The 24,765-nt window shown below is 40.0% G+C and overlaps 1 protein-coding gene across 2 annotated transcripts in view; it reads left to right on the plus strand.

Moving 5' to 3' along the window:
* Positions 1-13,175: 13,175 nt before the first annotated feature.
* The window catches only part of GNPTAB (N-acetylglucosamine-1-phosphate transferase subunits alpha and beta), a 38,062-nt gene continuing 26,472 nt past the window's right edge, over positions 13,176-24,765 (plus strand). For both annotated transcript variants that reach the window (XM_030959710.1, XM_030959709.1), the window contains exons 1-3: positions 13,176-13,344; positions 17,343-17,428; positions 23,268-23,387. In XM_030959710.1, coding sequence (XP_030815570.1) covers positions 13,228-13,344; positions 17,343-17,428; positions 23,268-23,387 — 323 coding nt within the window. In that variant the 5' untranslated portion in view covers positions 13,176-13,227. The remainder of the gene's footprint in view (positions 13,345-17,342; positions 17,429-23,267; positions 23,388-24,765) is intronic.

A 24,765-nucleotide genomic window follows, 5' to 3' on the forward strand; every position in this document is an offset into this window, starting at 1 on the left:
CGCCGCCCGGGGCAGGGGCCGCGGGGCTGCACTGACGGCCGGGCAGCGGCGACTGGCGGAGCATCCGCGCTCCCCACGCCCGCCCGCCCCGGGGATGCCCTGCCGGGAAAGGCGCTGCCTTCCCTTCACTTTCGCTTCTCCGCTGCGCTCCCCGCCCCCGACAGCCAGGGACAGCCGGGGGCCCCTGCGCCTGTCACCGCTGGCGCGCTCCGGAGAGTTTGCGGCTGCAGAACTTTCCCCGCGTCCCGGTCGCCGCCGGCTCTCCGGCCGCACACGCCCCGCCGGGGCAGGGAGGCGGGCGGTGAGACGCTGCCTGGACCGCTCGCCGGCGGCTTGTGCCTTCCGAGTTTTCTTTAAAAGGGCTAAAAATGGGTCCATTGGGCTCTTTGCAGCTCGCCGGTGCGAAAAGTGCATGTCATACGGCTCTACGCCGTTTATATTTACTGTATGGATTTTGATGTACTGATTAGTAGAGCTGTATTAACATTTTGATAATATGATAAATGTAGTCTTGTAGTTAAAAGGTAACTTTTGTAGTTAAAATAAGAACTATGTAGTAAAATAAGAACTAAGAACTATTTTTTTTAAGAAAGGAATGAGGCACTCGCACCAGATAGCAGCCACAGGACACCTATGTCTTTCAGAATAAAAGAATATTCATATATAATAAATATAAAATCCATGGAAACCATATATTGAGTAAAGCAAGAGAAAGGAGGAGATACTAGTACCTCTTATCAGAAGAAATTAACTTCCCTCCTCGACGGCAGTGTTAAGATTAAGAAGAAGAAGTTGACACTGACCAGATAGAATCCTGTGTTTGAATAGAATTTATACATCATGTATGAAGTGTATGAATATGCAACAGGCTATTGTTTTTAAGGGTTAATCCTTTGTTAATGAATGTCCTTTTTCGGGCCCGTGCTGCCCAGAAAAAAGTACCTGGATGTCCGTAACTCTTTGTCCCTATTGTCTCATATTGTCCTAATTCAATTTGCCCAAATTATTATTATTCTAATTGTATTACTATTTTTATAACCATTTTATTACTATTAAACTTTTAAAATTTTAAAAACAAGTGATTGGCGTTTTTCACACCGGCACAGAAACTGAGTCAGAAACTGTGCAAGTCCCATTCCAGAGTCCTGCACACACCTCATCCACCCTGGACTTTCATTTCAAACATACAATGTAGCCTTGATCTCCAAATTTCCCCTGAAATTCACTTCTCCACATGCTTAGAGGGGAACCATAGTTTAATTCAAAATCATGCCATGCTCAGCATTTTCACTTTTGTTCAGCCAGAAGCCATGGACAATCTGCCAAGGGTGTTTCTGTTTCCTTCGATTGTTTGTAGTTATCAGCTCTCCAAGCCAACATCTAAACTCGAGGTCACAATTCTGCTACAAAGATGTGTGTGTGCATGCTCTGTCCCTCACCCTGAGCACGTATTGAGGGCTTTGCCTGCAGTGCACATTCCCTGTGCTGGATGCACACAAGGTGAGTACTCGCCATGCCTTTGAAAGTATTAGGAACTAAGAAATTACATAAAAGGACCAAGGATGGTATATTTTAACGCAAGTATAGAAAATTAATTTAAAAAAATTATTCTACCACTAAGACTGGAGGTAGTTGACAATCTTCTTCTTGGCAGTAGCAAGTTGCTCATACTCTGAAAATATAAATTGAGCATAATAGTTCACACCATGACACAAATTCATACTTCACATTTCCACAGCTAATCTGCCTTCTAGTAAATTTGAGTGACAGAAATTTCTGACTGGAAGAACAGGTTTATTTCTCTTTATGTTAAAGGTGCAAAAATAACAGGAGATAATATTTGAGCTGTCTTAATACACTGGTTTAAAAAACTCTGTGTAATTATGCCTCAATATCAGGTATCTTGGGTTTTTTTCCTATTGAAACAGAAAATTAAAGAAATACTATACAGAAATGAAATCTAGTCTCTTTGGTAAATAAATGGCAGAAACATATTGATGGTAATTGTATTTATAGCAGTAGAATTTTAATTTTTAGAATATCAGTAATTCAGTATTTTGGTTTGGTCCCTTGGAAAAAGAGGATGGAATTCACTTTATTTTACTGCATCAACATTGAAGTCACATTGTTGGAAAAATGTTCCATCCACAGTTCTGCAAGTTCTTTGTACTACCTTTAGTTTTGTAAGTAGTAAATGAATTACTCTAAAGTGTGAGTTGAGTATTTACATTATTCACATGACTTTTTGAAATGCCTAACCACTATTTGGAGGGAAAGAAATGGACACATTTGGCACAAGCAGCTGGCAAATGACTGTTTGGTGATCACTAGCAAAGGCTCTCGTTGCTATATAAACATTTATTGCAGCTCACTTGATGTTTCATTTTCTTTATAATTTTATTGTAAAATTTGAGCAGTGATCTTCGATCATTTTTTATCAGAAGCATGTTCCTTAAAGATCATTAGAAGCTGCCCGGAGTAACAAATACAGGTTACTCACAAACTTGGAGAGAGTAATTTTATTTACTGGACTTGAGAACACTAGTGAGATATTTCAAAGAAAGTCTATATATTTTAATTCATTTTGTTTTCAATAAATTATGTTAAAATCCTAGGAGCATAGAAATATAAAATAACTAATAATGAATTTTAAAATAGCTTCATGGGATTACTGTGGATGAAAAATTATATATGAGTTATCAGTGTGCACTTGCAGTCCAGAAAACCAGATTTATCCTGGGCTGTATGAAAGCATGGGAAGCATGACCAGAAGGCTGAGGAAGGTGATCCTGCTTCCCTGCTCTTCTCTGCTCTGGTGAGAGCCCACCTGGAACACTGCATCCAGCTCTGAGGTCTCTTGCACAAGACATGGACCTGTTACAGTGGGCCCAGAGGAGGACCACAGAAATGATCAGAGGGATGGAGCACCTTCCCTTGTTGAAGAAAGGCCAAGAGAGCTGAGGTTGTTCAGTCTGGAGGAGAGAAAGCTCCAGGGACAACACATTGCATCTTTTCATTATTTAAATGGGCCTTAGAAAAATGAGAGCTAGAGACTTTTTACCAAGATCTGTAGTGACAGCACAAGGGGAAATGGCTTTAAACAAAAGAGGGTAGGTTTAGATTACATATTAGGAAAGAATTCTGAGGGTGATGAGACACTGTGACAGGCTGTCCAGAGAAATTGTGGATGTCCTGTTAAAGGCCAGCCTGGATGGGGCTTTGAGCAATCTTGTCTAAAGGGAGGTGTCCCTGCCCATGGGAGTGGGATTGAAACTAGGACATCTTTATGGTCCTTTCTGAACCAAACCCTGCAATGATTCTATGATTGTGTGGTTTAACAAAATCATCAGACTACTTCAAATTAGAATTATTAGAAAAATAAATATGTCAAGGTGTGCAAATAATAACACATCCATGTCAGTGATTTGAAAATATATGAAAGTAAGGAAATAATAATGGAAGAAATCTAAAACAGCCTCGGCTGCTGGTACTTGTATGTCCTCCTTTCTCTTGCTTTACTCAATATATGGTTTCCATGGATTTTATATTTATTATATATTAATATTCTTTATAATATGTCTATTTACCAAACTCATTCATTATGGAATTACCTGTAACATGAAAGACCCAGTTAGAAGAATCTCCTTCCCCAAACATATTGGTTTTTAATATCTCTGCATGGTTTTTACATTGAACCTGCACAGAATAGTTACAGTAGCATTTACTTCCCTGATTTGGGAAAGAACCTGCTGGAAGGTGGAAGGATGGAAGAACAAGAGACAAGAAAATGGTAAGCAGTAAAAGTTTGGAATGAGAGCAAGAGAGATGCAGTTCAGCTACTTCTTGAGATCTGTTGCTACACACAAGCACTTGGGGAAAAAGCAGTTAATCTGTGAATGTAATGCCTAAATTCTTTTATTAACAACAGGTAAATAGCTGGTTTATTAACACAGGTTGCACCAGAAATACATTTACAGAAGGAATCAAATACACTACCTGTAACTTCTTCAGATTACTGTGTGAAGAGTTCAAGCTGGTTTGTGGTATCTCTTCTCTTCCTCTTTGGTCATGTGCCAGTATCTGTAACCTTCTCTCAGTAATAAAAGCATGTGTAAACTATTTTCACTTCTGACAGGAAGTTTGGAGTAGCAATAGTAACAATCCACAACCTCTGTGAAGTCTTAACACTGTGAGACATTCATGGCATGATGTTAATATTTCTAAAAGGTAATGGGATTTAGTTATAAGGCAGTTTTCAGATGTTACTGTTTAAGAGATGGTTTATTTCCCTCCATTTATTTTGCTCCATTTATTTTGGGTCCCCCCTGTAGATAGCTAGATTATATCTAAATGTCTAACCAAAATTCAGATAAAAGATGTCTGAGCTGTCAAAAAGATTGAACAAGTCAAAAACTGACAGATCCCTTAAGAATGAAAAGAGGTAACTACTGGGTTGAAATTGTGTAATTTCATCTCTCAAAAAAACTCAAACCAAACCAAAAACTCAAAAAACAAAACCAAAACCAACACCCCAAACCCAAAACCAAACAAAACCAAAAAACACCCAACCAAGCCAAAAAAACCCAAAACCCAAAACCAAGCAAGCAAACAAAAACACGCCTCAAAAACTACACACACACACACACACACACACAAACACACACACACCCAAAAAAACAAACCGACAAAAAAAAAGAAAAAAAAAAAAAAAAAAAAAAAAACAAAAAACACCCCACACCCAACAACAAAAACCACAACAAAAACCCAACAAAAAAAAATCCAAAAACCAACAATGAAAAGAAGCTTTCTCTGGTGCAGGACAGATGAATATCTTGGAATAGTGATGAAGTGTGAAAAAGTTTATTCCAGAATTTCTAGAGAAAATTAGCTCTCAAAATGTATTTTTTTTACTACTCCGCTCTGTATTTTTAGTTACTTCTTGGGTGATGTTTTTTTCAAATAAAATGTTCATTGAGAGAAAGCTTTGTTTCCAGAATGCATGAGCTGTAGACTGACAAGGGCTATAAAGAGCAAGAGAGAAGCTGTTTAGCTGCAGATGAACCATTCTCCAGTGGCTTTGTTGTCCTTCACTCTAAACAAAGTAGTGAACATGCTGAAGCAGTTAGAAGGAGAATTTGGCTCTGGCATTTTGAGAATTTTGGCAGTACATTTTTGTAGAAGCACATTTTTAGTGAAAAGTAAATCATTCAAAGTGAAATGGGAGCTTTTTATGTGGCCTTGTCATCTGAAAGAAATACCTTTGCAGTTTTCTTAGTGGTACATAGTAGCTGGCAGTAAGTTGCTTGCTGAAGATTAGGAGAAAGTAATGAAATTCATGACCTGAGTCAAATTAGAATGCTAAGGGATTAATAAAATCAGACTCTAAACAGAGAGAATTTGATCAATCCTAGGAAGAGCTATCAAAAATATATTTTTTCTCAACATCAGATGTGGCTAATTATGTTGAGAAAAAATGTCCTGGAAATGGGGAGTACTCACTCCTGAAAAATCAGATTCTATTTCCATATGTTAATATTGATTTGCCAGCAGAATTTAGAGGTGTTGGTTTGTCTACCTTTACTGCATCATATTGTTAAACACAGGGCACTCCATTATTTCTTCCTGTATACCATGCTTTGCACATTGCTGGCTGTATTGCTGTTTGCTTCTTTCATGAGTTTCCTTTTTCTGTGTCTGGCCACAGAGGGAGCTGCTACGTGTGCTTCAGGGGAATATTGTGAAACCTGTTTATGTTGAAACCGCTTGATTCCAGATGATACACACGTAACAAACAGACATACCTACTAAAATGCAGTTTTGCAAAACATAAACATTGTGTTCAATTTTGTCTTTTCGGTTTTTACAAACTGTTCTTTCCATCCTTTCTTGGCCTTTGTCCATGTCCTTCATAGTTCTGCAATATCAAAGGGTCGTGCTGAATAGCAAATCTGTTATGACCACAAATAATATGAAAAAAAGGCATAATTGTTATTTTTCAGTAAAAATGCAGTGAAATCAGTATCATGAGCCCTAAACAAATGCTCAGCTTTGTAGCTGGCAATGAGTACTGTGATAACCTGTGGAGCATCACTGCTTCTAATTTATTTGAGGAATTTTGGATTGAGGAACAATCCAGTTCCAGAGGAAAGATCATGAACCATAGCTGTGTCTTGTCTGTACCAGCTCCTTCACACTCTTGAGCAGCAGTTAATGGCTGGACTTGATGGTCTTAGATGTGTTTTCCAACCAAAACAATTCTATGTCTCTATGTTCTGAAATAAAATAGATATGAAGAACAGCTAATGTGGCTTTCCAAAAAAGCATTGTAGCAATTGTCCCCACTCTACTCTCTATGTAGTCTCTTAAGGATTTTTAAACATAAAAGTATATTTTCAACCATCAAAGGAAGATGTTCATCCTAAAGAGGTCCTTTAACTATTCAATGTCTGATACTGTCATCCATACCAAATGATGGAGAGCTAACTAACTAAAATTAGATGCTCTTCTAATGTTCTGAGTCTCCATCTCACTACTGCAATGTAAAAGGTGCTTATTTGATATAGCCACAAAATCCTAGTGACCACTGTAAATCACTAAAAGCACCTCCAGTATTTTCTGCTGTCTGCTGCTGAGTGGATTTAAAAGAGTACCCTGCCCATTTCAACCATCAAATCTATACAGTCTGTTCTCTGTGCCATTGCAACCTGGCAGGATTAACAAAAGAAACATAAATTCCATCACTATGATGTAACAATGCCATCAGTATACTAAAGGCTCTGTGTTTCCAGTGTTAAAGTAAAAAAATAATACTGTTTTAACCTTTAGAATAATCAAACATTTCATAGAAGCAGACCACTGTGAGAAATTCTATTCTACCCTATTCCATTCTGTTCTAGTTAAAATGATAGCTAAATATTAAGGATAATGAACTCCAACTGTATATTTTCAAAAAGAATGATGAAATTTAGTATTTATAAAATATGGTTACATTCATATATTTCCTAATATACATAAAATACATTAAATCACGGCCTGAGAAGATTTTCCAGGATATTTCATCCACTTCATTAGGGACTTTGGAAACACACATACAGACATGATTTGGTTTGAATGCCACCGCCTATTTAAATTTTACTTTACCATTGCTAAGAGCATATCTCTTTAAAAAGCTAGGGCTTGCTATAAAGAAAACCAAGGACAAAAAACCTAACACCCCAACAAAAACAACAAAAGCCCCAAACCAACCAAAACCAAGAGCAAATGCCAGATTCTGCAGAGTTTCAAAAGGTTTCTTCTGGCTTTCTGCAAGCATTTATTATTTTAGTTTGAAGTGTGCAGGAAATAACAGATCTTTCAGAGTAAAATGTTGGCGAATATTATGCTTAGAAAATCTGATTCTGCTGCCAGGTGCACATGCTGCCTCAGCTTCATCTAGATGCTCACTTTCAGAGATTTTTCAAATGGCATTTTTCCAGTCCTTTGCTCTCTAGGCACAGCTTTTTCATCTGTTTCTGAGATACTACTGTTTTCTCTTTAGTTATACCTCATTTTTACCAGCCATGCTCTTCAGATGATTTTAAATATTCTTTCCAGTATCTGCACAAATAAAAAAGAACTGGAAAGGGTAGGAACTGACTGATGTTTCAGAGACAATTTTTTTTTTCCAGTAGAGAAATGGAAATGAAAGGGAAAAAAAAAGGATTCCATATTCTATGAAGAGAATTTTTAAAGTAAAAAGTCATGAATGTTCCTTGCATATGGGTCCAGAGGGTTGGGAGCTGAACATCTGAGGGTTTTCAAAGGTACTGAAATACTGAGCACAATTTTAAAATCTCAACTTTTGCAGCAGTACTAAGTGAAAACTCTCACTAGCTGCATATAATTAGAATGCATTTGCTCATGAGTCTAAAATTACTTTAGACTAATTAAGAGATAATCCATTACAAGACACAGCAGCAAGGTCTAGCAGTGTCTCTCAGAAATGGATCACTTATATTCAATCTCTATTTTAGAGATAATGTCAGTGGCATTGGGTCTCACCAAAGCCTAAGAGCTCTATAAATGGTGAGTCAAACTGAGATTATGTGTTGAAGAATAGAACACTGCTCAGTCACCATCTTTTACTCTTTTATGGTCTGAGTGACTAATGTGATTTAATTATTGTATTTGATGGATAGTGGTGGTACCAAATTCACAGTGCCATACCAAGCTGTTAATTCCAGTATGCCTAAGGCTACTGCTTTTTGTTTCAGAAGCACAGATATTATAGCTTTTGGGGAGGGTGGAGTGGCAGGGAGAGAAGTCCTAGAATGCCCTATTATCTCCCAGCTCCTTTCCATAGAGAGTGCTCTTCAAAGTAGTGACAAACTCTCCACAGGCAAGTCCCACTACCCCTCTACTCTGAACTTTTACTTGCCTGACCTGAGACACCTCTGAATGCTCGCAAGTTCAGAGCGCTCACAAATGACCCCAAAATCCCCAAGAGTGAACTGCTGAGCCTTCAGAGTACAATGAGTTATCTCCTGCATTGTGAAAATTCACATTTCAAGTGGAACAGGCATCAAACTTGCTGAATTTTGTCTTTACCTTTGTGGTCAGTAATTTTTGCCTCATAGAAGTGCTACAAGTTTAATTCATGTTTATTAAAGACACCACACAGAGACAAATGCAGAAAACCTATGTTGATGTTAATTCTCTTTTCTTTAGAACAAAATTCATGACATGTCCAATGAGTAATATTCTTGGCTAACAGAAAAGCTTGAGATGCTTTGTTGATTATTTCTAGTCTTTTGCCTCAACCAAAGATAATTACACTGTTGCTTCAGATGTTTAGCTCCTACTGTTCTCCTTTCCCAGCAAATGAGAATGCAAAAGACCTGGAAAGAGCTACTACTAGACAAGTTTACCATGTCCGTAAGAAATTCTGCCTTCCTCAAGATTTTGAGGATTACAGAATCTCCATTCCTGTTAAAAGAAAGAAAATCTTACTTTCCTTTTCAAAGTAGCTTCTACTCTTTCTTAGAAAGGTCTAATTGTGGTAAGAAAAACATCAAAAACTCAGTTTTCTAAGAGCTAAGAGAGAAAAAATACTGGTGAAGACAACTTGCAGAAAATAAAGATCAAGTGTGTTTATAACTATTTGACTGCTTATTTCGATTACATCATAATCCCCAGGAGGCATGCCTTTGTGTTAAGTGCTGCTATGTGCACCTTTGAGTTAATACAAACACAAGAACAGTCAAGCAGATCATTCCAAGAGCCCAGTGGTTTACATGGATAACAACTTGGTAAGGCCCTTAAGTGTATGTTGGATTATAATGGCAGCGGCTAATTTTTACATATCCTGACATCTAGTGGAATTTATTGCTCCTAGCAGAATATCTGTGTTCATTTGCATCTCCAGTGACTGGGACAAATGGAGAAAGTTAGGTATTTTGTTCTTGGATACAATTATAAAGTTCTCACCTGGAAAACTGCACAAGTAGTGCACTAGATAAAATGTGAAAGCAGAAGAATTTGGCCTAAGCCCTGCTCCTTTCCGACATATGCCCACAAAGAGAGCTGCAAAGGGATACAAGGCCCCTGATCTGGTTTCTGGTTTTAAGCTTGGAAATAATTTCTAGTGACAGATATAGAATAATCCCAGTGACTTTGATAGATTGTCTCAAAAGGTATTTGAGCCTGCATCTGGTACGTGTACCTTGCCATTAATTAGCAAGCTGAGGGGGGCCTTGTTTTCATCCCTATTCCATGCCTTTCACAGAATCACAGAATCATCAAGGTTGCAAGAGACCCTTAAGATCCTCCAGTTCAACCATCAACCCACCATATCCATCCCTAAAAGGCATCGCCAAGTGCCACATCCAGAACATTTCCAGAGACAGTGACTCTAACACCTCCCTGTGCAACTTATTGCAGTGCCTGACCAGTTATTCAGTGGCTTTTTTTTCCCCCTAATATCTAATTTAAACCTCCCCTGGCACATCTTGAGACCATTTCCTCTCATCCTTTCACTTGAGACCTGGAAGAAGAGGTCAACCCCCAAATCACTACAACATCTTTCAGAGAGCAACGAGGTCCCTCCTGAACGTCCTCTTCTCCAGACCAAACAACCTCATTCATCTGGAATAATTAAAACTTTGATGGACAGAAGATGGGAAGAGACTATGAGTCCATGGCAAAATGGAACATAGGGGAACATCAGGAGTATAGAGCCCTGTTTCCTGTCACAAGCTGGTTAGGCTGTCTCTCAAGGCTTGATAGGTATTCCTGCTATTCCTGTTTGAAATCTATTCCAGAACATGGTTTTGTCTCCTTTTGTGTTTTGTTTTGCTTTGTTTGCTTTGGGTTTTCCTGTGTTTTGTTTTAACCTTGTGACAGTATTGCATTTAGTTTAAGTAAATTTCTGATGTCCATTTCTGTGATGTGAGAAAGCCAAAACTTTTAGTGTCTCTTTAGAAAGAAGGATCTGGTTGTTCCTTTTCATGCACCAATTTCAGTTTAAATATATATTCCTTGAATATAAGTATTCTACAAGAAAGGACAGATATAGTGCAATCATGATTTGTTCAGCACCTTTTTATATCTCCGTGTCTAATGGTATGCTTTGTCTGATACTTTTTAAAATTATTTAAAGATTATGTGAATTTTTATGGCTTTATCACACTGGTACCATATGGAAGTATTTATTAGTCTGTATAAATGCATCATCTCACACCTTGTACTAATTATTAACCCAGGTCTTGAAGTAATTCAGCATCCCCTGACTGGTTTTCTGCTTTTCATTGGTGACATATCTCTCATCTTCATCTTTTCAGCACAGTCAGTTTCATTTCTGCATTTACATTGGATTGTTGACCAGAAATAGATTTTTTTGACCAGAATCTTCATACGTGCTATACCTCAGTTCTCAATGAGAACCTCAGTCTGCTGACTCAGGATACCAGGCTATCACTGGCACAGTGCTTGAGGCAGTGGTAAAGAGGTGCTGCTAGGCAGTAATAATAGCTCAGTAATAATAGTTTAATAATAATAACAGCACAGTGCTTGAGCAGGAGGGGCACGTGAGGGAATATGCAAAGATTATATTCCCCTAGGATAGTACTTCAGCACATGGGTGAGAACACAAAGGAGAGAAAAGTTCAGTTAGTCTTCTGTGTACCAAGCCTGGAAGGCTGGGTTATCACAAAGGGCCAAATAAGTATTATCAGGCTGATAACACACATAAGGAGGAGGAACACAGCACTGTGAGGTGGGTTCTGAGGCTCTTCTGGTAACCCCTGATGAATTCGTCATCCTGTCCTACGACCAATTGTCTGGAAAACCCACAAATTCCAGAGGTTTATGTCCAAAAAGGAGACAGAGGAGTCCTGCAACTTTATTTGAATGAAAGAAGAGAGTGCACCAGGGCACACAGCCACGGGATTTCCTCTCTTGAGGTTTTCCAGGGCACAGCCTCCTTATAGCCTAAACTCCCAGCCACACGTTGTCCTCTTCCTCTCCTCACTAGCTGAAGGTACAGGGAAGGTACAGCCTTCCAGAACCACCTACCACGTATTCCCCCTCGAAATCACTATTTCACCCCAAAGTTCAGAAACTCAGGCTTGTGCAGACCCTTGTCTGTTCCAGGAGCCAAGCTGTCTGGGCTCTGCAGCAAACCTGCCCTAAGTCAGGAGGGACATTAAGCCCCATTTCAGAGAGGTGAACACCCATCCCTTCACCCATCAGTTTGTAAGGAGCTTTCCTCTCACCTTGGAGAAAGACAAAGGCTGTGACACTAAAAAGTAAACAGGAGGAGGGCTCAGTGGCTCTAGAGAGACGTGCCAAAGAGCCGTGCCCTCTTGGACATTTCTTAAAGTACAACCATGTGTAGTCCTCTCAGACTACCACTGTGCAAATATACTGGGACAAAGTTCTGGAAAGGGTCAGGCACTGTTACTTCCCACAGGAAATACAGGATCACAAGGACCACGGTTGTGACTCTGAAAAGTCACTGCAGGGAGTTTTAAGAAATACTTAGAAGACCTTTGGATGCAGGGATAGACTACAGAGATGGGTGCTAATATGCCTGGCCTCTTGCAGGCCTCTGACACCCTGTCATTCTGCTCTGGTGTGAAAAACGCCAATCACTTGCTCTTAAAATTTTAAGTTTAATAGTAATAAAATGGTTATAAAAATAGTAATACAATTAGAATAATAATAATTTGGGCAAATTGAGATTAGGATGAGACAATAAGAACAAAGAGTTACAGATGGTCCGGATACCTTTTCTGGGCAAAATAAGCCCGAATAAGGACACATGTTAACAGAGGATTAACCCTTAAAAACAACAGCCTGTTGCATATTCATACACTTCATGCATAAATTCCATTCAAACAAAGATTCTGTCTGGTTAGTGTCAACTTCTTCCTCTTAATCCTGACATCGTCTTCAGGGCTGATCGAGGTGGGAAGAAGTCAGTTTCTTCTGATAATGGGGCAATAAATTCTCTTTCTCTGAAAGACTTAGGTGTCCTGTGGCTGCTATCCGGCGCGAGTACCTCATTCCTTTCTATTTTAACATTACGTTATAACCTAAAACTATACTTAACACACAAACTAATACAGCATGGCTTTCTAACATAACACATATAATATACATTTTAATATTTGCGAAAAGCCAATCATAATAGGCATTTTTCACATCTGGTCACCAGCGGTGCCTCTGCCCCATCAGTGTTTGACAGCGGTGATGGCAACAGCGGCGTGCAGGTGGCTGGACTTCATGGCAAAATCCAGCGTCAGCTGCCAGCTACCGATCGCTAGCTGGTTTCTTGTTACGTTTCTTCCTCAAGAGCTGTTCTTGAAGAACTCAATCAGTAACCCCCTCTAGCCTGCTGACTCCCATCCCACGAACCCATCCCCGCACTTCATTTCTGCGCGGTAACACGCACGGACCGCTTAAATTCAATCTCAGCACGCAGCTCGGCCGCATCAGCGCGACGTCCGCAAGCCCTCAGCGATGGAACGGCCAATTCGCCGCCTCCGCGCGGGGCCGGCAGCGCCGCTCCCTCCGTGAGGCGCCGGCAGCGCCGCTCCCTCAGCGCGACCCCTCCGCCACCGCCAGGCGGCGCCGGGCGCTGCCGGAAGCGGGGCGGGCTCTGGGCCGGCGGCCCCGCCCGGCGCAGGCAGCGAGGGGAGCGGGGCCGGGCCGGGCCGGGCCGTGCGGGGCGGCGGCCGCCGGCGGGCCATGCTGCTAAAGCTCCTGCAGCGCCAGACCTATACCTGCCTGTCGCACAGGTATGGGCCCTGCCTCTGCCTCGGGGGCCTCGTCCTCATGATCGTCTCCGCCCTGCAGTTCGGGGAGGTCAGTACGGCGCCGCGCCGGCGCGGCGTGGCTGCCCCCCTTGCCCTGCCTGCCTCCCTCCCTCCGTGCCGAGCCGAGCCGAGCGGTGCCGGCGGGACAGGCGCAGCCCCGCGGCTGCACGGCCCCGCGGGGATGCGGGGCTGTTGTTCCTCGGGGGAGCCGGGTAGCTGCGTTGTCCCGCCCGCAGCGAGGTGCCCCTCCGGGCGCCTTGCGGTGACAGGTCCCGCCCATCGCGGCGCCGTGAGCCCCGCTGGGCTGTGCCGAGCGGCGCCGCCGCAGGCCCGCCGTGCCCGCGGGGACCGGCTGGCTGTGCCCGCATCCCCGAGCCCCGCGGCCGCACCTGTTGGGCTGCGGGGACACTCAGCGCGCCGGGTGTCCCCCGGGGCTGAGCCGGGGTCTGACAGGTGACACAGCCCTGCGCGCTCGGACAGCTGCTGTTCGCTGCTCTTGTGCAATTCTTTAACACTTCCCTCATCAGGTGACTTATTAGTGCTGTGGTTTTGAGTCTTTAAAAGCTTGTGCGGGATGTCACCCTGGCGTGTGGACTGGGGGTGACAGGATCTCTCCCCTCTCCGGGGTTTAAGGGGTTAAATGTGTCCTCCAAGCTGCGCAGCGGAGTCTGCTTAGCTCGCTGCTTCTTACTTAGTTCGCTCGCATTATTTTGTAAATGATGCAATGTAATTGCGCTTCTTCTAGATATGATTTTGCACGGGTGTGTTGAATGTTTAAATCTTCATTTCACATTGCCCTGTCGATTTGGTAAGTCATCACTGAAGGGGTGTGGAGAGGAGAAAATGAATCCTACTTCAGCACAGTGTTTGTTAATGTAGTGAGGAATTAATGAGGAATTAGGGAAATCAAGTATTTTTGTCAGTCTGAGAGGATGGCAATGTTCAATACAAACAGACTGGAACTTCGTGATTCCGAAACTGTTCTTTTTTTTTCCCCTTCTCTGTTTTAATTTGATCAGCTCTTTCAGATACAGGGGAAAAAAAAGAGCCATAAAGAGTATTATCCGAAACTCTTGCGTGTACCACAATCAAAACTTTATTTTGTGTACTAACTCATCTTTGCATAAAGTACTAATCTCTGCTGTCCTGTGGGGACCACAAGTTCCTGAAACACTTCAAAGGCATCAGTAAATTAAGTAATTGTAAAACATTCATAGGTTTGTACTGGAGTATCAGCTTGGATTGGTGAAGTTTTTGTGCTGCTGTGAAACTGACATAGTTTTGCGTTTCTTCGGAATGGGACTTAAACCACAACTTTAGGGTATCATAGAATTCTGAAGGTTTTAAAAAATATTTCAGTAGTTGTCTTGAGTTATGGCTGATTTTGGTAAGAATCAGTCGAAATCACTGCTCAGATTTTCCTGCTAAATCTTAGTTTGCTGCTTCCAGTCCTTTAAAGGCTACTTGGAAAGCTTAGCTACAATTTAGAGAGTGAGCAAAAGAACTGGAAGATTCGTATAGGAGTAGACTTTCCAAATTGTATATGAAGAAAAAAGAAAAGTGACCCGTTCTGGTTTTTTTTTGAGAAAAGAAAACAGCTAAAAAACTGTTTATTTTTAAAAAACTGCAATATTTTTTTCCTTTCCAAAAGGGTGTTAGGTAAGCCTGGGGAGAGGTGTTTGCATGCATCTTGCGTTTTGCATTTGTATTTTCTAACCAGTGGTAGTTCAGTGGCTTAATAGAGACAAGGCTTGTGAGAATGAACACTGTTAGCTCTCTTCTGATAACTATCATGGGAATGGGAAATGCTTCTCTTCTTCAGTACACAATCTGCAAGGCAGCAGCTAATAGAAAACTGTAAAGCTGTTTGGAAAATGAAACCAAGAAATCTTGCTAGAAATTACCAGCTGAACCACTTTTAGCCATCTGCGGGAAACTCAAGCAATAAAAAGCAGCGTGAGGCAGCACTTACCAGACCCTGGTGTCTGAACAGCTTTTGCAGTTCTGCTTTTCCCACACCCCCAAAGCCAGCTTTTTTTTTTTTGTTCTAGTAGGCAAAATTAGGTCTGATTTCTTAGGTTCATGCTAATACCAGTATTACTGATAGAGTAAAAATGGATGGTTAGGGCAAATAATTTGAGATTGGTTCTTACAGCCAGAAGCTGCATATTAGCTTCATTTGAAGGAAGCCTTGAGCTTAGTGAAATACTAGGGCATTGAACATGAGTGAGAAATTTTTCTGCAAAAACATACAGGGCAGCCAGGTCTAAGTCAATGCTGTTCCCTGTTTGTAAGATGAGCTTTAAGTATTAGGGCAGTTTGATTATAAACCCTTCTTGGCCATCCTTCTGTAGTAAAATGCTTTATAACAGAACATGCCAGAGACACTGTTATCATGTCTGATACAGTATCTCCTAATAGGCAGTGTTTCTCCCCTTTTTAATGTTCCCCTGGTGGATTTGTAATTCCAGTATGTAAAGTGGAAGCAAAACAGCCTCTAGGCATTATTGCACGATGCATACATAATGTGTCAGGAGGAAACACTTGCAGGGAAAAAATACATTGGGTAGAAAGAGTTTTTAACTTTGCTCTTTAATGTGTTCCTGAGAGATCTGTCCACTTCTTTTTGGCTATAGGTACACAAAGGACAAAGAAAAATGCTGGAATGGTTAATGTTGTTCTTCTTGAGAGACATATTATTCATATAATATGTTCTTACTCAAACACTTCTGTATTTCTTCTAGACACAGATCAGTCAGAGTGTATCAGTGAGTCACTATCAGTAGGACCAAATGTTTCCATGTGGATATGAACTTCCAATGTGCACTATATTAAACCTGGCATTTGGCAGAAGGATTTAATGACTTGTGCATTAAGAAAGTGTAATAGTGTGTGTTTTTTAGACAATTCCTTACCTTGGTATTTCAGGGAGGAGATTTTTATTCCTGCCTGGGCAATCTGTGTCCTTTGTGTGTGCTGATGTGATCTTGGTTACAAAGAGGCTTTTTGCAGTTTTGGCAGGAATTGGGTGTGTGCTCTTGTCACCCAGGCACATGATGGAGCTTCCCTGCTCTAGGGAAGGCTTTAATTGGCTTTAGTGGCAATGAGGGTAGAGGGATGTGTAACTTCTTTAGAGGGAGGATGGTCTGTTTATGGTTTTGAAGGTGACCTTAGAGAAATGGTATATTTCCTAATTCCCACAATACAAGAAATAAGTGATAACAACATTTAAATCTAGGGAGAGTGGCGTAAAGTAAGTACTATGCTTTGCTGGTTTTCATTTGTTTGTTTTTGGTTTTTTTCACTCTCCAGTACATAGAAATATATATTTATCCCAGTAAATTCAGCCACTGTGCCTTCAATTCTGAAACAGCACAAAATGCCACTGTAGTTTTCAATGGACTTTCACTGAAAAAGATGTCATATCAAGTTTATCTCAGAGGAGAAAATATATGTTTTACATTACTTCTATCTCAAAATACCTGGACTTCTTTATTATGTCAAAGCATATTTACCACTTATATTGTTGAAAAATTGTGGGAAAAATAGTTGAAAATTTGTTTCCTGGCTGTTTTGTTTGCAAAGCTCAGATTTTGGAGATGCGTATACTTCAGTATATCCTGTATGAGAATAGAAAAATATGAACAAAATTGTGCAGGGTTGGGTGTGTGTTAGGGGTTTCCTGCTTGTATCCAAGTGTATTTGATTTAGGTCTCAGTTTTGGGAAAACATTCCCGAATTTTTAGATGCTGAGAAACAAGGGGGAGGTGACCTAAATAAAAAGTAGTTTAAAAAGAGTGTTCATAAGTCATGAAATCCTTTGTTGCAGAGAAAAGTAAAGTTTATTTAAATTAAGTATGCTCTTCAGTTCTAGGTCTGATTGCTGCCTCAGTGTCATAATTTAGTTGGGATTGTGGTCTGCTCTCTTGTTCGTGAATGCATAGATTGATTGGAATGAAATTGGTTGGGGTTAAATATTTCAAAAGGTGAAAACTGAGAGTCTAACAGGCGGTGACTTCAAGTGATTTTGTTTTTTTTTCTTTGCAGGTTGTCTTGGAGTGGAGTAGAGACCAGTATCATGTTATGTTTGATTCATACAGAGACAACGTCGCTGGCAAATCATTTCAGAATAGGTGAGCTTTACCTGCACTTGACACTATTGCACATTTTACTTTCTAATGAAATATTTAAATAAAATATATTAGTTGGAGTACCATACTGTTGAGTAGAACCTTACTGTATGGGCTCTAAATCTGCAGCAAATTTTAAACTTAGTGAGTGCTTAGTTAATGCATAATCTCCCAGTTTGGAAGATTGGCTTTTGAGACCTCTAGTCATATAATAAATTTACATTTTGAATGTGTTTAATTCATCCATTCTCTAATGAAGCATGAAAATTATGACAACGTTAACAATGAAGGGAGGCCATGACATGTTTTCCAAGTTAAGATAGGAAAACATAAGTACTGTTCCTATGTGCTTAACATTTCAATATTCAGTGTTTCTAGAAGTTATTTTTAAATTACCTCATGTTTTCTGTGAAGTCTTATGAGGATCATTATTTAGCAGAGAAGTCACAAAGCTAGTAAGAAGCTTTTAAAAGCTGAGTGGATGGGAGAATCTCTCACAGCAAGTGGGAAACCAAGTCATATGGGTCATTTATTTCTATTGTGTTAACTGCTGCGTGACTTCCTGTGGCTTCATCTTTCATGTCTGAATAGCCATGGGGTCTGTTGCTCAGGGAGTAAGTGTACTGAGAGTTGGTAGGTGGAAGAAAGCTACTTAGCAGGTATCATCTGACTCTTAATATTGATACACTTGACTGGGATAAAAGCTAACCCTGAAAGCAGAAGCTTTAATCGGCCTTGAGGTTTGTTGCATCATGGAACAGTAGAAATGATCAGATCAATTTGTCACGCTTTAGTTGGTGTGAGATAACTCTGTAAAATTCATTGCATGGTGTTGGTAAATACTAGAGACTTTCATAGCCTCTCCTACCCCTCCATTTTCCAATGGGTGACAGATAAAAGCAGAGTGATGCAGCTCATATGGATGAATAGCTTAATGTGTACATGTTTTAGCAGTACTGACGTGAAACATGGCAGTTTGGTCCTGTCACTGCCAAAATCCCTGACTTTGTGATAATTAATGGGAGTGCTTTTATAAAACCATTGACCTTTTCCAAAATCACAAATCTTACTGTTGTGGTGTAGATATAGTCACTTCCCATTTCTGCAGTGTTTCCTTACTTCACAGTGGTTGTGAAAGCACTCCTTTGCTAGCTCATTTCTTTGCTAGTTCATTTCTGAGGATTGTGAGCAAAACATCCAGTGCCTGCTGAGGAACTGTTGGCTGCCTGAGCAAAAGCTTAAGGTTTTATGAGGGGTGCTTAAATTATTCCAGTTCACCAATATGCCTTTAACAGTCTTATGTCAGGAGTAACAGGGAAGTTTGCTGTGATATTTGTCTGCAGCTGCCAACTTCCTTTAAAAATTCATACCAACCACAAGTCTTTGTGGAGGCAGTACTTTCAGGCATTTGTTAACTTTTAGACATCCCTTGTCAGGGGTTCAATTAATTTTTATTATCAAACTTCACAAATGCAGTAATGGACCTTGTCTTGCAGGCACTTGCATCAGTGGTGGTTTGGTGGAGTTTTTTAGGCTGGTGTTAATGCAGCATACAGAGCTGCACATAAAATGAGGACTTCCAGATTGAATCTAGCTTGTCCAGTGATTTTAATCAGTTCCTATTTTAGTGCTAGAGGAAAATACTCAGAATTGGAGAATAGGGTGCTGTTGGTTAGAAAATTAGCAGGTGTACTGCTTTGTGGAAAGTAAAAGCTGCATGGCCTTTGGGAAATATTAATGGGCCTTTAATTGAATTTGGGTTGTGTTGCTCTCTAGGAGCTTTGCAGGTAAAATTCTCTGTTCTGAAAAAACCTTACTGTGAATTGTAGACAAATCTGTGTATATGAGCAAGCTCCTTATGATGATAAACTCAAAAAGCTCATCACACAAAAACAATGACAGCATTAGTAACATCTATTGAACACTGCTTTCTACCAGACCAAGGCAGACTTCTGGTTTTGCCTTGGAGTTTAGCAATAACTTTTGGTTGTTTTTCTTCTGGTTGCAAACCCTTGGCGTCCCAAATGTGGCACCTTTCAGGTAGCAACATCAGCTGCTAAACTTGCTTCTTATATTGCTCAGGCTTTTACACAGTTTGAGACAATGTGCTAGAAATTCCAGGGCTTTTAACCAAGGCACTTTGTCCAAACCCATTTTTGAAGACTAAGTTTTGATATGAAAATAAAAAGGGAGAAAAGGAAACTAAATAATGGAGTTCCATGCATGATTGTTTTGGATGAAGTTTGCATTTTATTTACCTACTTGCAAATGGTGTAGTAAGTATAGTTTACTTAACTGTAAAGTGTAACTTTGCTATTCCAGGATGTCCTGTTTAAAACTCAAAAATATATATGGAAAGATGTGAAGGAATAATCCCTAATTTTTAAAAGGTGCAGCCTGATTTCGGTATGGTGCAGCAAGTGAGAGCTGTCAGTGGTTGGCCAAGCATTAACTGAGCTGAGTGGGGCTGAAGAGAGGAAAAGATGTACAAATCAGGGAGCAGGAATAGCAATGCAACAACTGAGTTACTGTTAGTGCATGATTACAGAGCTGGAACAGGAGGGCTGGGAGGTTTACTATGAGCATCTTAGACTTCCACTGTTTATAAAGAGGCCCAGCAAGGTTAGAGATCACCATATGGTAGCTTGGGAGAGATCCAAAATCTGCTGTACTCCTTCAGCAACAGTGAATGTTGAGACAAAAGTTTGTCTTCTACCCACAATCTTAGCTGTGGTGATGGTTCTCTTATGTAAACTCATCATGGGTATGAGAAGTTCCTGCCAGGAATTGTTCCCCTGTCCTGCCCGGTGGGTCTGGTTTTGTCTTCAAGCAGGATCCTATGGATGTTTTTAGATGTGCAAGTAAAAATGGATGCACTTTTTAAAGACAAAAATGTAAAAACCTCAATAAATTGTTTGGGAGTCTCCAAGGATTTTTCCAAAGTGATGATTTTCTGTAGAAAGGTGTTAAGATAATTCCCACTTGGAATTAAATTGCACCATCAAGTCACATCTGTTAGTGAACCATAAGTTAGTCATGCCAAAGAGGGGAAATAGCTGATTAGAACAGTGGCTGTAAATAGTAAATTAACTCAGGTCACCTTGGGCTTAACCTGTTTGCCAGACTGCTTTTTCTGATGAAGCCCAAATGTATGAATCCACATGAAGGAAACACAGCTACAGAATTTGAGAGAGAGTTTTTGAGCTTCTCTGAACTTCAACAATCTGCAAAAGACTCTGAACGTTAAAAGAGTGTTTGAGAACAGTACTACTGAAGTGTAGTATCTGTTCCTTTTAATTTTAAACCATTTTACAGCAGAATTCCAATACATACTTATTATGTGAGTCTGTGAAGGGGTGATTGATGTAACACCCTCAGGGTCACTGATTATCACTGAAGGGATACCAGGGACAGCTAAAGGTGATAGAGATTCAGAAGGCATGAAAAGACTTTATCATTAGAAATCTACAGTTCTTATAGAAACAATGGTGGGCTTAAGACTTGATTGGCCTTTAGGAATCTTCTCTCACACTATTGGTGAACTAAGAATAGCACACTCTGGAGAACTATATCTATAAACAATGGTTACAGAAAAAGAGCTAATAATTGTTTGAATTCTTTGCTCTAAGTTTCCCACAGCTTCTACACAGCTTCCCAAGATTTTCCTGGGAAAACCATGTCTCTCTCTGTTCAGAGGATATGTAATTACTACACATAGTTCTGAAATTATAAGCTCCCAGTGTACTTTAGGAAGCCATGGAACCATCCAGAAAGCTTTGGCCAGAATGGTGCAGACTTAACAGTGTTAGCTTAAGTTTGTACAGTGTTAGTTGGAAACATCAAATTGATTTGGGATATCTGGTTTTTATTATTATGCTTGATAAATATTACTTTCTGAAGCAGTGTGTGCTGTAAAGATGCATTAAGGAAATTTGCTGAGTATTTGGATAAATTTTAAGCAATAAGACTAGTGGATCTGCAAACAATTCACTTTTTTTATTACTGGTCTGTCTCTGTTGTCACTGGTAATGAAGAATGAGCTTGCCATGCCAGGGTTGATTGAATTGACATGCCTGTATCTGACCAAAAATGCTTTTCCTCGATGGAATTCACTAGCTTTTGGCTGTATGTAGCATAGTGTAGGAAATTTCATAGGTATATGTGCTATGGCATAGAGACACTTTATGGTAAAGCGGAGAGAGGCTTCACAGAAATCAAAATTGCCTCATGCCATAGAAGGAGCTGGAGTTCTTTTGGGCAGACTGTGTTCTTCAGTGAAGCCTGCCTGAATGAGCTCTGCACTTTGCCCAGAAGGCTGAAGGTTGGGCAGTTTTGAAATCCTCTGACTTGAGTCAGGTGCTTCCACCTAAAACACTCCTTTCTGAGCTGTAGCATTCCAGGGACTGTCAAACCAGTAATTTAACTGATCACAACAAATGCAAAAAAGCTGGAAGAGCTCCTGCCGTTGAATTTCTACTCCTCTGGAGGACATTTTAGTTGAAAACATATGTTGTAAATGAACTGGAAGTTAATTATCTCTGGATAAAAAAGTGAAATAAGTGAATAGAAGGGTAATTGGATCCAGTAAATTGAAAGGTAGCCTCCTGCAGATGTGAGACACTTTCTGGGTGGTGCTGCTAGGGAAGGCAGCACTGCCCTGAGATGTTCAGATTGTCTCAGAATGCCCCAGCATTATCCTCTGAGTGTTGCAGCTGGGTTAGGAACATGGGTAAATTGAGTACGAAATGTTCCTGCCCATTGTGCTGTACTGGCTGACCTTTCAACAAATTTTGTGCTTCAGTTGTTGGGTCTGAGCCAGTAGAAAACAAAGCTGGGTGCAAGCTCTCTGCATGGCATGCTGTGCAAGGGCAGGTGGACACAACACCTGCCTGCAAGCTCTGTCTCTCTCTGAATGCTTTTGGAAAGATACAGTGGGTGGAGAGAGAACATCTTTGAACCTCTCTAATGCTGAGGTCCACGTGGTCACAGGATGATGTTTTCCAATGTTTGCTAGGCCATCTACAGTTAGGAAGGTATCAAATAGCTTGACACTGGAACTTTTGAAAATAAGAACTGGGGTATCCTCCTGCTATACAGGACTCAGATTCACCCATGGCAGTAGCCTGGAGTACCTGCTGACAAAAAGTTGTGGGCCTTGGAGAGGATATTATCATTAAAAAAAAATTGGAAAAAGGTACCCAAACTCCTTCCTTCTGCCTTATGCATGCTAGGAAGTATGTAACTCTCCAGAAACAGCTCCAGAACATTCAATTGTGTCAAGAATTAATTTGTCTGCCGTGTCTAGAGTCTGAATTCATGTACCCAATTAGATTGCTGTTTTATGAAATATCCTGTTAATATAATCTAACAGACATTCCTAGGATAGAGACCTGGTCCTGCTGAGATCTTACTGGCTCTGTGCAATTAAATAACAGTATGTGTGATTTAACTCATGCTTCATGCTGTCCTGTCTGAAGTAATGGTGAATTAAGAATGTGCTCAGGTCTTGGTACTGACTTGAGAAATGTTTGTGTTTGCAGGAGGTGGGCCATGAGTCTGAGTTAGTGAAATTCAGAGCATAAGGTTAGGATTTCCTTTAGTTACTGAACAGTTAAAACCATTTTGTGTCCCTTTGGTTGATGTCTGTGCTGTTTTGTCAAAGGCTTGTATATAATTAAGACATGGTATATATATAGCTAAAGAGAGTCTTTTTGCTTTGTCTTGTTTGCAGCCCAAACACCAAGTATTTCCCTTGTTAGACAGAAACTGCTATTGTAGGGTGCCACAAACACTTGTAATGTAATATTAAACAGCTCATATAGCTTTCCTTTGAATTATGTAGGCTTTGTTTACCCATGCCCATTGATGTGGTGTACACCTGGGTGAACGGCACAGATGTGGAACTGATCAAAGAATTGCAACAGGTCAGGGAACAGATGGAGGAAGAACAGAAAATAATGAGGTAATAATCTTAGATTTTTTTCCCTTTAACTGACAGCAGCAATCTAATACTGTACTAGTTTCCTTTGTTGTTATTTTTCCCATGTTACTCAACATGAAAATTAAAAGCTCATTTTCTCACTTGTTCATTTGATTATTCCCAAAACCTTGTTTCAGTTCTACTTTTAGCTGTCAAGTACTGTCTAATTAGAAAATTGTTTAAGATAAGCATAATAATTAAGGCTATCCTGTCATGAATTTGTAAAATGCCATGTGGAAAACTGTGTTGTGTATGTCCTTTTGTATTGATTTCTATAACAGTCTGTAAATAATAATAAAACTATGCCTCAAATATGTAACCTCTCTTCATCCCTTTTTCTCTCACCATCCCCCTGGTATTTCTTTTTATAATAGGCTTCATAAAATCTGAAGCATGTTTCTTAAGTTCTTGTTTTTACATTAGTTAGATTCATAGTCTCACAAATACTGAAACTGAGAGATGGGAAATAATTTATGCATATGTTAAAGGTATGAGTTGGCCTTTATCTGTGGAAGCAAAGACATGTATTGCTGCATTTATTGTTGTAGATTGTACTATAGAGTTCTGCAAAATTACTGATCTAAGCCTTCAAACACAGGCTGCTGCAGATACCTTGGATTATGTCTTGTAACCATTAATTTAGTTTTTGATAAGCAACTCTGCTCGCATAATCTGTTTTGAATGAACTAATCTGGCCAGTAAATATGCCTAATGGAAGGACAAGTCTGTATTTTAAGGGTTATAATAATTTAGTTCAGAATAATGAGAAGTCCACAAGTTAGTGGATTGATCTGATTTTTGGCATGCTATGTCTTGCAGTTTAGGTTCAACTGATGGTATGATCTCAAGGGAAATTCTTGATCTGTTTTTTTTTGTTGTTGTTCCTTAAACACTGGAAATATTAGAACTTTGAATTCATTGACCTTAAACATATGCAGTCTCTGCTCTGGAAAGCTTTCAGAATTTAAGCTAATATTTTCCTAGCAGCTCATATAGCTAATATTAGTTGGTTTAGCTTTGTCATCACTCATGCTATGGTTCCTGTTTCAGGAAGGGAGAAACACATGTTTTTTTCTGTAACACTGATTTGGAAAGTTGAGATTAAGCTTACAAATAAGACTGGTGTCTATACCATGTTTGCTGTCTACAGGGACACCTGGTTCTCTCCCATGTAGACCATTTTTTTCATGTCTTTTGAAATCAATGAGCACTGCTATAAAAAGAGCTGTTTCATAGACCTTATCAGAATATTTATGGTAGGCAAAACAATCAAGTCAACCTAGTTTCAGGTCACTTCATTCTGGTTTCTTACCAGTGTTTTTCACTTTTGTTAAGTAACCTAATAATACTAATAAGTAAG

This window comes from Camarhynchus parvulus, chromosome 1A (assembly GCF_901933205.1).
Source record: "Camarhynchus parvulus chromosome 1A, STF_HiC, whole genome shotgun sequence".
NCBI lineage: Eukaryota > Metazoa > Chordata > Aves > Passeriformes > Thraupidae > Camarhynchus > Camarhynchus parvulus.